Source organism: Sinohyriopsis cumingii, chromosome 2 (assembly GCF_028554795.1).
Source record: "Sinohyriopsis cumingii isolate HCF-2022 chromosome 2, ASM2855479v2, whole genome shotgun sequence".
Taxonomy (NCBI): Eukaryota; Metazoa; Mollusca; class Bivalvia; order Unionida; family Unionidae; genus Sinohyriopsis; species Sinohyriopsis cumingii.
The window spans coordinates 64901725-64916354 of NC_142962.1; the positions used below are offsets into that span (position 1 = coordinate 64901725).

Below are 14630 nucleotides of genomic sequence, written 5' to 3' on the forward strand. Positions count from 1 at the left end.
AGGACCAACGAGACATCTTAAGAAGTCTTCTGGTAAAAACTCTTTGTTGATATGACTTTCCACTTTGGAGAAGTAGTGACAAAAGACTTTCAAGATAGTGGTGGTTACGCTGGGGGTTAAATGGGCACCATCTTCATTTACAAACAACTAGACGTTACAAAATCTTGTTAAAGCTACATTAAGAATCCAAAACACACACCCACACCCACAATATGACTTTCCAATTAGGAGTAGAATAACAAAATTTTAAAATGACCACCATAATGGCCCTATTGGTTGTTAGATTGGCACCATTTTCATGTAGGACCATCATAAGAAGTCTTTTGGTGAGACCTAATGTTTGTATGACATTTCATCTTGGAAGAGTAGTGACAGCAAGATTTTTAATTGGCCACTCTGGTTACCAACCTGGAGATAAAATCAACACAATTTTTGCTTAACCCTTTACCTCATAGAGCATAGTGACAAAGTGCAGCTCGCTATACATAGAACACAGGTTACCTAGTCGACCGCATACGCATAGCTTGCCTGTGAACTATTAAGCAATGTAGTGTATGTTACGTTTAACAGCAATTTTAACCATTTTACATTTTTGGTACACATCTATTACATGTGGAACAATTTAAGAGTAAAGTCCGATTGTTATAGCTGTGTAATTATTTATCACGGAAGAATTTGCTATGTGCTTTAAAATCCGGAGAGAATTCGTTCACCGTCATGTCAGTGAGGCCGTGTGACCAACCGTAGAGCTGCCATTTCTCATACTCGAAATTTACAAGTTTTTCATATGTGTCTACATCACTAAGTCATCTAAATTTGATAATTTATAAAAACTAATTGCAGCCTATATCAATATCAGAGCCTTTACCTAGGTTATTGAATATTTCATAGTTGTGATTATAATCATGAAAACTTCGTAAGTACTGAACGAAATCCGCGACCGCCATTTTGGAGAGTGGAGATTACGACCCAGTTACTTTAAATAGCAGATATCGACCAGTACATAAACAGTGACCACGTGATCTGACGTAATTGTCATTCACAGAAATGAATGTAGTATCTAATAAGGGGTTTTCCCCGAACGTGGCGCTACGAAAACCGGCTTAAAACGGCCGTTGTTTACAGCAGACGTAAAAAGGCGCTTCTATGGGACTTTTGTAGAAGCGTCAAAGTCGCTTCGATGCGACTTTTGTAGAGGCGTCCAAAGACGGTTGTATGAGGTAAAGGGTTAAGACCAACTTGACTCCATAAGAAGTGTTCCACTGACAACCTCATATCAATGACTTTCATTTCAAAGAGAGTGGTGAGATCAAGATTTTCAAGCTGAAAAATATCTGATCAGCACCATTTTCATTTAGGATAAACTAGACATCATTATAAATCTTGTAGTGAAGATCCTGTGTTGATATCACCATCTATTCAGGATGAGTAGCAATAACAAGATTTTCAAGATGGCCAGCAAAGTGGCCATATTGAAGGTCAGTTTTAATCATTTTATTTTTGTTTTGGACCAACTAGACATCATAAGAAGTCTCTGGCAGAAACCCTGTTGATGTGACTTTACATTTAGGCTTTTAATATATCCACCATGTCAGACTTCAGATTGGCACCATTTTCATTTAGGACCAACTAGACATCAAAACAAGTTTTTTAATGAAAACCTCATGTTTTGATAAGACCATTCCTTTAATAAGAGTAGTTACAAGATTTCAAAGACGGCCACTGTGGTAGCAATATGGGATGTCTAGTGGTGCGCCCTTTCCATGTAGGACCAACAAGACACCATAAGAAGTCATGTGGTGAAAACCCCCATGTAAATATGATTTTCCATTCAAAAGGAGTAGTGATAAAAAAAATTCAGTATGGCTACTATGGTGACCATACTGGATTTTCAAGCAGAAAGATTTTGATTTATGACCAACATATCTGTCAACTTTTCAAAAGCCAAGTAGGGAGAAAGTTTTTCACAGCATTTGTTAAGCCTCATTTTCACTAAATATTGACTCATTAACCAGGTCCAATATGCCTGAAACTCTTAAAGGACGAGCTGTTTCTCCGTGTGACATGCTTTATTTTCCCCCAGCACATTCCCTCTTTTCATATTCTGGTCAGCTGTGGCCAAAGGTTAGTCTTAAGTAAATAAGCAAGAAAGCCAGTGTGATTAATTAACAGTTAATTCTTATCATTGCAATTATCTTGTGAAAAGGACTGACCCTTTGACATAATTCAAAAGAAACCATGCTCTACAGTGTGTATTATGTAAGGACCAGCAATTGATTGGCAACTAAATAATGTCCTTTTTTATTGTAATTAAGTAGTCTCAAGCTACCGTACATGTGGCAACTCTTTTTCCCATACTTTATATCCCACTTTATTTCCATATTCTCAACTCGAAAGGTATTTAACATTGTTTACTTAATAACATATTTTTTCTGAATTGGTTTTTGAGGGCACATAAGCTGTGTGATATGTTTCTTTATTCCTTCTTTCAATTTAATGACATTATTATATATGGTACAGTAATGTCAGGTGTTCACTGGTGTAAGTTTCTTTGGTGGGAATGGAGATGCTACAGCATCACAGTGATCATTCTTTGGACTGAAACTAATTGCTGACAATTTTGTTGTTGTCTTTTATTTTTTGTTGTAGTTTATTTTCTGATTTTAGTATTGTTGTAAGGTCAAAAAAATTGTAAATTGATGTGAATAATGCTTAAACTTAACTTTCTATTTACTGAAGAAAAAAGTCTTTGTAGTGTAATAATAATTATTTTGTCACAAGAATATTCATGGGTGATAAAACAGAACATGGCTTCTGTGGATTGCAAAAGATATATTTATTTTTGTAGGATTTTTTTTAGAAGTGAAAATCGACTGACATAATGTAATAATTGGGAGTTCTCAGCAAAAATTTGATGATATTTTGAAATCGGGAGGCAGGCATGGAACGACCCCAAAATCAGGAGTTTTTATCTCCCAGTGTGAAAGTTGACAAGTATGAACCAACTAGGCCTTGGGGTGAATGTGTGTGTAAAGTTTCATGGCAATCCGTAAGTAAATTAGGAGGAGCAACTATAACAAATTGGTGCTAACAGACAGACAAATGATGAATAACAGACAATAGGCCATTCCATAAGCTCTTTTGGTCTATGACCAGTAAAGTTAATATTTAAATCACGCATATATGAGTGTTCACTTGTAAGTGTGACATAAGAAAAATCTGATTATGCCAACAAAATAAATCATATCTAAATTTGTTTATTTTACACCAGTTTAGTGAATTATTGAAGATTAGAGCAACTGAGAATTAAACATGCTTTTACTTGCCAAATCAAAGTCTACTACTAGGAAAAAAATAAGCTTATAAACCCATGTATATAGTAATTAACTTAAGATGAAGATCTATATAAATACTACATAACAGCTAATTATTTTACAGGCATATTAAAATTCACTTAAGTTCATAAAAGGGTCATATACAAATTAGCATTGTTTTCTATTTAAACAAGGATAACAAGTTATGTACAGATCACCTTATACACAAGGAAATATACAGTAATAATAGTATAGCTCCTATAAATTTTGCGATTTACCCCATGTATAATCTGCCAGAGATATCTGATGCTCCAGCTTCTCAATCTTGACACTAACAATTAGGTTGCAAGGGTCTATCTCCAGCGAAATGTATATAAATCTGCTAATGGTATACACCTTGACACAACAGTCTACTCTGTTGCACTTGGATGAAACATGGCATACTGTAAAATTATCTGCCATCTCTGGAAGCACCAGGTCTGATCTACATTCTGTAACCAAAGAAAATGCAAGTTTACAAATAGTTGATAACAGTAACTTATATCTGAAATTTATATGGAAAACACAAATTTCTTTCAGCACCATATAGTGGCAAAACAAATTCTTACAAATTGAAGAGGCTATAAATGGTCATGTTAAACTTAATTATGAAAATATGAACTAATAATTCCCGATGTTAAAAATTCTCACCCCTAATTGGAATGTCCATGAAGGAACAGCCAATTCATTCCCTGTTGAATTTATCTTCATAAAAATAGGTTTCCCCAAGTAAATAGTATAGATTTCTCCCTTTACTCTCCCTATATACACTAGCCATCATGCTAAATCTTCAGTATATTATTGGTTGAGACATTAGACACAGTACATGGTCAGAGAAAGCATCAGATTAGAATTGGTGTTATTCTAGTATGTCAGTTCTACAGTACAGCTCACAAGAATTTCAGGAACACCATGCATCATGGTAGGGGTGGAGAGAGTGAAGAAGGTTAAGAAAAAAATCTCCATGTCTTCATGCATCCTGGTGGAGTTGCCACAGCGGCTTGCAGAGAATTATATGTATATTTAATTTGCATTGTTTGATAGATTGGGTTGTTTGATTTTTTAAAATTACATTACATGCTATGGGTAACGTAAAATTGTATCTAGTAGCTGACTTTGTCGAAATTCAGTAGCAGTTTTGTAAACAACATTTTCTTTTTTACTCTGAGTGAGGATCATTTTCTTTAGGACACACAGTACTAATGATAAGGAAAAATGGGAACCAGCCTGGAAAAGGGTGAACATAAAATAGCGTATATATGGGTTTGGCTAACCAGGATTGGTTAATAATGTAAATTATGTTTTAGGAAAAAGAATCTTTTGAGAGCTTATCCTTGTTGTAAGTGAGAAGAAAAAAATAGAGACATTGTTTTATTGATGGAATTTCAGTCCTTTAACAGTCTTGAGTTTGGAACACTCATTACTAAAATTAACACCTGACTCTTTGGTGCGAAATTGAAAACACATGTTTCAATAACATGCAGGTCCAGAAAATGCTGTGGCCCATATCCTTTCCTCAACCCAGAAGCTGGCATGCAGGTTTCATCTATATGGATAAATATAGGTCTGATAATGAACACTCAAAAATTTTAAGTTATTGAATTTTTAATATCATGGTGTTTGCATAGGTTTACTATGGGAACTGAATTAGTACCACAAGTCCTATAGACAGCAACAGCAATACACAGTGTCTCCACATATGCAAGTGCAATTAACTTACTATAAATGCAATCATATGGTTCTATTTGTGAATAACAAGCAAAATTAATACCTTTGTAAACCACATAGTGACTTTAGGTAGGATATTAAACGCATATTCAGATATATCAACTGTTGCCAAGAAGGGGGAGGGGGAACAGTGTATAGATTTGACTATGTTAGGTGGAGTGTTTTGCACTTTGGTTTATATCTAAGCGATGCATATATAAAGTTTATACAACTTACCATTTATAGAGTAAGTGCAGTAAGCACTATGATATTTCCTAATGTGTTTTGAAACATAATGCTTCAGATATGATCACTTAGGTCTCTTCCACCATGCTTAATGGTGATGACCTCTTGTGAATTTTCATCCCACTAATTTCTTTCAGTGAATGTTTTGAAAGTTCATATTTTGCATTTTAATGGACTTATGTCTACCTTACTTTAGTTTTAAATTATATGTCTTCTGGGGTGGGATTTTAGGTAATTTTTGTCATTTAAATCCTTTTTTTTTCTGTAATAATACATGTACATATGGATGGTCACCTTGACCTTTTACTCATTAATTACATAATATGACAAGGCTGGTAATATATTTCGGCATTAAATTGAAGAGCAATAAATGGTGATATTAAAAAAGATGATTCTTATTAGACAGCTTTATTTTAATATTTTTTCTCATTTTCTTAAATAAAGCTTAAATATTTAAATGTTGCATGAAATGTACCATTGGTCTTTAGGTGAAGATGAACTTGCAGTATAATGTAATATTCACTAATGTATTCTTTGCCAAGCAGAACTATGCACATTGCTTACTTATGTATTGAACTACTATTCCTAGTGATGTCAAGAAAATCAAGAGTGAATATAGGACACACGGTACTAATGATATGGAAAAATGGGAACCAGCCTGGAAATGGGTGAACATAAAATAGAGTATATATGGGTTTGACTGACCAGGATTGGTTAATAATGTAAGTTATGTTTTAGGAAAAAGAATCTTTTGAGAGCTTATCCTAGTTGTAAGTGAAAAAAAATAGAGACATTGTTTTATTGATGGAATTTCAGTCCTTTAACAGTCTTGAGTTTGGAACACTCATTACTAAAATTAGCACCTGACTCTTGGTGCGGAATTGAAAGCACAGGTTTCAAACACATGTAGGTCCAAAATATGCCATGGCTCATATCCTTTCCTCTACAAAGAAACTGACATCAAGGTTTCATCTATACTGATAAATATAGGTTTGATCATGAGCACTCAGAAATTTAAAAGTTCTTAAATTTTTAAATAGCACTCTGTTTGCATAGGTTTACTATGGGAACTAAATTAGTACAGTGAGTCCTATATCCTTGTGTTAGTCTCCTATCTATAACAGAAGAACTTGATTTTACAGCAATGTGGTAAATTCAAGCATCTTTATGACTATACATGAGATCAAATATCATCATTGTGACAGAAATTACATGTCAATAAGCCCATTATTTTGGAGTTGTGATGAACTGTTGACAAGTAAATAAATCATTGGGATGTATAATTTCTAATCAGCAGATGAGACAGACACCACGAATGTGAACTTTCATCAACATTTCATGGAGACTAAGGTTGGTATAGAGGGAGGAGAGCAAGACTGAACTGAATATGGAGATTAGCAATGACAGTAATTTCAGTAATGAATGTTCCAAACTCAAGACTGTTAAAGGACTGAAATACATCAAGAAGACAATGGGAGCTAAAACTTGCAAATTAGTCATCAGAATTTTACTAGTATCATTGTGTATAAGAGACCTAAATTTTTCTAAACTTGGGTTTTTATATACAAAGGTGGGTAAGTATTTTCTTCATATTTCTCTAAGTAGATAAGCAGTAATAAAATGGAATTCATTTTCGATGTTACCATTACAAATTTGACACAATCTTTACCTCATAGCAGATACTTTCATATCTTCTGGTATTACCTCTGATTGGCACGTTTCCTGCTCTAAGAAGTGTGATTATATAACAAAGATCACTATTTCCCATCAATTCTAGCTATTTTTGACAAGTAAATTTTACTCCCAATGACCTATAGAAGTGCAGTCTTTCCATCGACTTACTCTCATCCTGCAGCTTTTGCCTAAATATATCTTCACATCTCTGGCTGAACAATTTAAGAAATATGTTTTCATCATTTATGCCTTTGGTACACCAAACATTGCCAAATCCAAATGTAAATAGAAGCTTTTTGTTATTGTTTATATCATTTGAAATCTTGTCCATATTTTGAGATAACAGATCTTTGCAATTTTAGATAAAAGATAGACCTTCTTCTTTATTCCATATGTATTTATTTATTTCATTACCCCCAGAGACACTTATAGCCTTTTGCTCTAGTTTACCCAAGTAGACAAGTGAAAATACAATGGGCATGTGTATTGATTCCAATATTATTATTATTATTTAATACAGGTAAGACATTTAGCACACAATAAATGCTTGTCTGCACCAAGATACTCAAGCAGTTAATATTAAAGTGCATTATCCTCTGATGCAGTATGTTGATTTTATTGTAATGCTCAGTCCTGGCATCAAAACAAAGAAGAAAAAAGAACCTCTACTTACCTGGTATTACCGAGTGTATGTGTGCAACTGTATGTGTGTATGTTCAAAGAAGGGACTTTAAGCAATTCAATCTTGAATACACAAGGCTACTTTTGTAATGTCCAATTCTTGAATTTGGTTTGATAAATTTAAATTGAGAATATGATCCAAGATTTTAAGAGTTATTAAGCTGATCTTCTCACAACCTCAACATATCATGGAAAGTTGGAAATAAGGGTGAGCAAGGTAAAGATTTCACTTTCCCATCTTGCATGAGTGAAATTGTACACTTGGAGCAATTCTTCAACCTGACATGACATCCACCCACCAACCCTAGCTTAAAAACTGTACAGAAGGTTGCTTTCTTTATAAATTTACCTTTCAAGCTAACTTGACATGTAAATAAAATTCAATTACATGTATCACTGTGAATTTATTTGTTTTGTACTTTCATGGGTTTTGGAATTAGAACATACTGATGGATTGTTCCATAGAAAGATCATTGTTTGATGAGTCTTTAAATGGTTTGTAGCAATCATGAAATCCATGAAATATTGTACCATAAAAACAAGAGTACCATGAATTATAAACCTGACCCATGTTTAATAGTCCTTTATGTTAGCATTAGTTGGGCATGGTTGACTTTGGAGATTACTGACCAATGTGGCCCCTGATGGCTGAGTGGTCTAAGGTGCTTGCCTTTACAGATCACTGACATCATACCTCTGTCATGTGGCTTTAAAATTAGGGCTAGGTATGGTTAAGTGAGAAAACTTGCCAGTATCGTCCCATGGGTCAGTGGTTCTTCCCAAGGTTATCCAAGGTTCTTTCTCCACCAAATATACTAGCCACCATGTATAGCCTATCATGTGATGAACAATGGCATTAAACCCATAACAACAACAACAACTGACAAATGAATCTGAATGACTCAGACAGCTGGTCAAGGTATCAGGTCTTGAACTGAACTTGTGGTGCAGAAAATATTTTTCTTATCAGACTTACCATGACCATGACCTCTGACTTTGGATAGCAAAATATATGTTTCTTTCTTACCCAATGTGAAAGTCACAAAGTTGCATTGGGAAAGTTGAGCATGCACCAAAATATCGCAAAAAGTTAAAATTAAGATATAATTAAAAATGAAATATTTTAAGAAAATCATATTATACTGATTTTACAAATAAAAAACTCTAATTTACAAATAAAGAACTTTTGTTTTCTATTTAGCTTTCTTTGCACCTTAAAGCCATATGCTGATAATAAAAGTCCTGAAGAAAAGATATTTGTAAATAGACAAATATAAAGATGAGAAAAAAAGAAGGGTTAGATGTATATATGGTTAGAATTTCAAAGACAAACAGATGTATAGATAGACATGTAAATGTATATATAGATAAGGTTTCTGGAAATAGCTGTTTAGGTACAAGACATTAACTGAAAACTTAAAGATGACCAAGAACATATCTGTGTCAAATTACCTTTTATTATGTTTATATATGGTTACATATTTCCATAATTACTTCTTAGATTTGGTTGGATAAACTTCATTAAATTTCCTTTTCTTGCCTAGATACACAAGAAATCCATCATTTGACACTGTATTTTATTGTATTTAATGTACATTCTCTGCATTGTTTAATTGCTAAAATAACTGGCTTAAGAAACTAATTGTAAGGTACGCAAGGTAGGTGCTTCAGAACTGAAGTTACTGAAAGAAAGGAAAAGTGAATGGACAGATGGATGGACAGGGTCATAGCATAATACGCCCCACCAATAGGTTGGCACATAAAAATGACACAGTATTTCAAAACAAAATTACTGTGAATGCTACATTATATACCCACCCCATGTTTAAAAGAACTCTAATTATGCACCAGTAGGGCACAGAAGACTCTGGAGATTATTATTGACCAAGGAGTCTCAAAGGTCTGCAGTCTTGAACTAAATTTACTTTATTTACCTAAATTGGTCTAAAGTACTCACTGTTACAGATCACTGCCATCTCACCTCTGTCTGCGTGGGTTTGAATCTCAGGCTCAGCCAATGTGGGTATGTGAGAAAGCTTGTCGGTAGCTTCTCATGGGTCAGTGGTTCTTTCCGGGCTTTTCCCGGGTTCTTTCTCCACCATTTATACTGGCCGCCATGTACAGCCTATCTTGTGCTGAAAAATGGTGTTAAACCCTATAACAACAACACCTATATTTACCATGACTATGACCTCTAACCTTTAGAAAACAAAATCTAAATGTTAATATATCTTAAGTGCATGCCATTCACAAAGTTTGGGCAAGAAACATACTCTAGAACAAAAGATATTCTGCAAAACCCCATGTTTTTATACAGTCACAATGACCTAGACTTTGTTTTGACCAATCAATAGGCTTCTTTCAAACCTTAAGTGAAAGTCCTTCATGAACTGTAATAAAGGTATATGGCCTTGAACCAAAATTATCATGCAAAAGCCATTTCCCCCTCAGTCATAGAGACCTTGACCGTGGACCCTAAAATCAAAAGGCTTCGAGCTTATCAAAGTGAAAGCCATTCACAAGCTCTAGCATAGGTATATAGTCAAGAACTGTAAGGTATAAATCATTTTTCATTTTTCACCCACAGTGACCTTGACTTTTGACATTTTGACCCCTAAATCAATATGCTTCTACCTTACTCTAAGTGCAAGCCACCTACAAAGTTTAGTCCAGGTCTGTAATGTAGAATTTTACCACCTAATTGGAAGTAACTTTTCCTGTACAAGTTTGTGAGATTAGGTTTAGACTTGCACACACGTTCTTTTCTGAGTTTTTTACAATCTTGTCATATGCTATTTCTTAGCACATGATTTTAGCTTAGAAATTTATTGAGTAAACTAATATGAATGCAATTTATTTATTATTTACAAGTGCTGGAGGCACAGCGTGCTGCCCTCCCAATGCAGGCATGCATGATGTTGAATATGATAAAATACCAACCCAACCAGTCTGGCCCTGATCACAGGTATTAGCAATTCAATGGGAAAGGAAATAAAGAGAAACTTGAGCTACCTCCATAATTTGACTTTCTTCATGTTATTTTGGGTTTCAAAGATGAGACACTATACCCTGTCAAACCTAGTAAAATTTTAAAATTCATAAAACATAGGTAGCCACCGTACCATTTCTCCAGCCAGCAACAGCACCCTGGAATGGAGGACCATTTGTATTGCAGGATGAGTTCATCAGATACCTTGCCATTTCAAGGTCATCCAATAGCAGTTGGATCAAATAAGACTTGATGGGTTCACTTGAGTTATGTCCTCTTTCTTTAAGCCAGTTACGTAGAGAAAAGCCTGAATTTCAAAGAAAGTAATCAAATGTAAAGGCAGTATCTATTAATGAATTCCACAAACAAAATAGCTACTTCAGATGAAGACAAAAACTATGGTATACTAGGCATACTAAAATGAATGACATGAAGAAACCAATTGCACTCATAATAGGTTTTGTTTAGATGAAACAGAGCTGAAAGGAACTAAAAACTACATAACTAATGTCACTGTTATGACCAACCATTTAGGAAAAATGGAGATTATTAAAATAATAAAATATGAGAACAAAATCTGAAAATGCTGTGGGGAAAAAAATAGAAAATGGAATATCCAGCACAATGTTTTGAGTTAAATGAGGTAAAGGTTTGTATAAGGCTGACATTAACAAAATGAGATGGATTCAAACCTAAATTTAATAGACATTAATTTTAAAGCTTAGCAACCTTTCCTAATTATACAAAAAAGATGGAGTCATCTGTTTCCCTTATCCACCAAAATGCCTGCTAAAAGACAGAAGATCTGTTAAAGAGATTTCATATACAGTAAGTTTGTATTTACAAAATATACTGGAAGTGCTAGGCATTATGAGTTTGAAACAGAAACTTAAGTGTGAATTTTGGATGAATGAACAGGTAAATCGACAAAAATATTGAAAATGAAGAATTGTGCAATGCTAAAGCAACGTGCATGCTATTAGTCTAATGTATACTAAAATCTCTATGGAGATATCAGAAATGATTTTAGAGTTTTCCCTGAAAACTAAAGTCTGGAAAATGAATGGATGGAAAGACAAATGGATAAAAACATTAAAACTATTGCAACTAAGATATTTTGTATAGTAAAAGGTAAGTCAGAAACACTATTCTAATATACATAAAAAGTTGCACTGAGATATCTTACACAACGGATGAAGAAATGGATGAAAACTTACAAAACATTTAAACTACTGAATTTTTGAAGAACCAAAGGCACATCTAAACCATTAGTTTAATATAAGTACCCACACTTCACCATGGACAATTTTTACAAGATGAGGTGTCTTTAGACAACAAATGCTATTAAAAACTAAACAGATCTACTGCGATAATAAAATATGTACATGGCTTCAATGATGACTACATACAGGATTCATACAAATGGTAGTAGTGAACATGTGTAAAACATTATAGGTGAGTACATGATAACAATGTTGTAGAAGTAGTAGTACTGAATTAAACAAAATCATACAAATGATTGTTTCTGTAGAATGTTGACTAAGAAGCTTTTTAAAAGCTTGGCATGTGTCAGCTGACTTTATATAGGGTGGTGTGGAATTCCATAATTTGGGACCAGAAAAAGCAAAGCTCTTCTATAAAACTCTGAATTTGGTTTAGGTAAATATAACTTGTTGTTTGAGATGGATCTTAGTTCATACATATGTACATTTTTAACAAATTTAAAATTACATTTAAGATAATCAGGAGCCAAACCATGTAAGGATTTATAAACTAGTAAACCCTTCTGAAATTTAGTTCTATGCTGAAATGGAAGCACCTCATGTTTTTAAATAGATTTGTTGATGGTGTAACCTAAATCAGCATCAAGAATAACTTTAACTACTCCATTTTGAAATTTCAGTAATCTTTCCTGATTTTTTGTACCACTATTACCCTAGACAGAACAACAATATTCTAGGTGTGGCATGATATATGCATTGTAGAATATCTTTCTCTGTTCTTGACAGAGATAAGATCTTATTGTGTTCAAGAGATAAAGCAGTGAATTAACTTTTTTTTAATGACCTTGTCAATTTGTATTTTCCAGCACAAGATATTGTCTATCATGATGCCTATTGTGTTCACACCAGTTATTTATTTTTTCCAAATCTTTATTTAACTTAGTGCTAATCTCATGGTCTGTTGATCCGATGCTATATAATGGTGTATCAACTGCAAACATGCTGGTGGTGGATAGCTCAATGTGATATGGTATATCAATGATGTACAGCAGAAAGAGTAATTGTCCAAGAACTGATCCTTGTGGACTACCTGACCTTTCTGAGTTAACTTAAAATAGAAACTTGTTGTCTGCCTTCAAGACAGACTGAAACCTGGTTAAGCTTTCATGGTTAAACTTTCATAGTGAACTTGATATATGCTGAGCTTTTCCAGCAGGATTTTGTGATTTACACAGTCAAAAGCTTTTTGTAAGGTCAAGAAATACTGTGTGTCTACTAGGTTAACTTGATCTTTTGCTGTTAACCAATCATCCACCATTCTAATTTAGTGTAGTCTGGCATGAATGTCCTTCATGGAAGCCTGATTGTCATGAATGTAGCAAATTAAATGATTCCATGTTGTTTATAAATTCATTACAAACATGTCTTTCTAATATCTTTGAAAGTGACGATAAAACTGATATAAGTCTATAATTAATCATATCAGAAAGATCTCCCTTCTTGTGTATTGGAGTTACTTTTGTCAGTTTTAGCCTTTTTGAAAAAATATCTGTGGAAATACTTAGACTGAAGATATATGTAAGTGAAGATGCATCATCTGAGATGAGAGTTTTGGTAATTTAACATTTATAAAGACTTGTCACAGTTTGGACATTAAGTTGGTCTAATTCATTTGAAATGAATTCAAGGCTTATTTTAGGGATTTTAAAGCACTCTTCTTTGCAAAGTTTTGAAGAAATATGTTAATTTAATTCATCACTGGAGATCTTTTAGGAGTTGTGAAAGTTTTTCATTTGCATTCACAAAGTAATCATTGAGTGCATTTGCAATTTCAAAAGGTTCTTGCTTAATATCACCATTTGTATCACTAATACATGTAAATGGCAGGTTATTGACAGATTTGCCTCTCAAGTCATTGAAGGTTTTGCAGAGTTTTCTAGGATACTTTTCCAGATTGCATGTGCAAATCATATTTCTATAACATATGGGATGTTAATCAGTTTTCAGATTAAAGGCTTTCATTGTGAAATGGGGTCCCTGAGTGGCCAAGTGGTCAAAAGTGCTCACCGTTAAGGATCATTGCCATCTCAACTTTGCCTGCTTGGGTTTGAGTCTTGGGTTCGGCCACTGTGGGTACATGAGAAAGCTTGCCAGTAGCTTCTCGTGGGTTGGTGGTTCTTTCTTGGGTTTTCCCAGGTTCTTCCTCCACCATTAATACTGGCCGGCATGTATAGCCTATCTTGTGCTGAAAAATGGCATTAAACCCTACAACAAAACAACAACAACAGTGTGGAATGGGAATCCAAAAGAATGGATGACATTTTATTTTTGCTAGACTTTATTTAATAACTGCCTGAAAGTGCCATAAGGTGTTACAATGGGAGCTCCAATCTGGTCTCTCTCACTTGACCCAATTGCCGGGCCAACAAGAGGGGAGGGCAACTGGGAATATATCCCCAGGGCCTGAAACGAGCAACACTTTTTAATTTTATTAAAGAAAAAATTTGTTTTAACAAGAACTAGGAGAGGCCTGGGTGTTTCTTACCCCAGAGCCCGTGATCGCTCTCTATGGCCCTGCCCATCTGTATACATGGGTAAATAACTACGATTTCAATGAAGTTACTCTGCAAAAGGAAAAGATTTGTTGAGGAATTTGCTGTTTTCAGAAGAGGACAAATTTGTAGGCGAAAATGGGGAATCAAATTTGGTTTCTGAACATATAAAATTTGGCATTTGGGCCTGTGCGGGATTAGATGG

The 14630-nt window shown here is 34.2% G+C and overlaps 1 protein-coding gene and 1 long non-coding RNA gene across 2 annotated transcripts in view; one reads left to right on the forward strand and one right to left on the reverse strand.

Moving 5' to 3' along the window:
- Positions 1–14630, reverse strand: part of LOC149805056 (uncharacterized) — a 374091-nt gene that overhangs the window by 311234 nt on the left and 48227 nt on the right. The window contains exons 23-24 of the mRNA XM_089946913.1: positions 10784–10957; positions 3593–3805 (exon numbers count right to left, since the gene is read on the reverse strand). Coding sequence (XP_089803039.1) covers positions 3593–3805; positions 10784–10957 — 387 coding nt within the window. The remainder of the gene's footprint in view (positions 1–3592; positions 3806–10783; positions 10958–14630) is intronic.
- Positions 1–14630, forward strand: part of LOC149805057 (uncharacterized) — a 52713-nt gene that overhangs the window by 35689 nt on the left and 2394 nt on the right. The window lies entirely within an intron of this gene.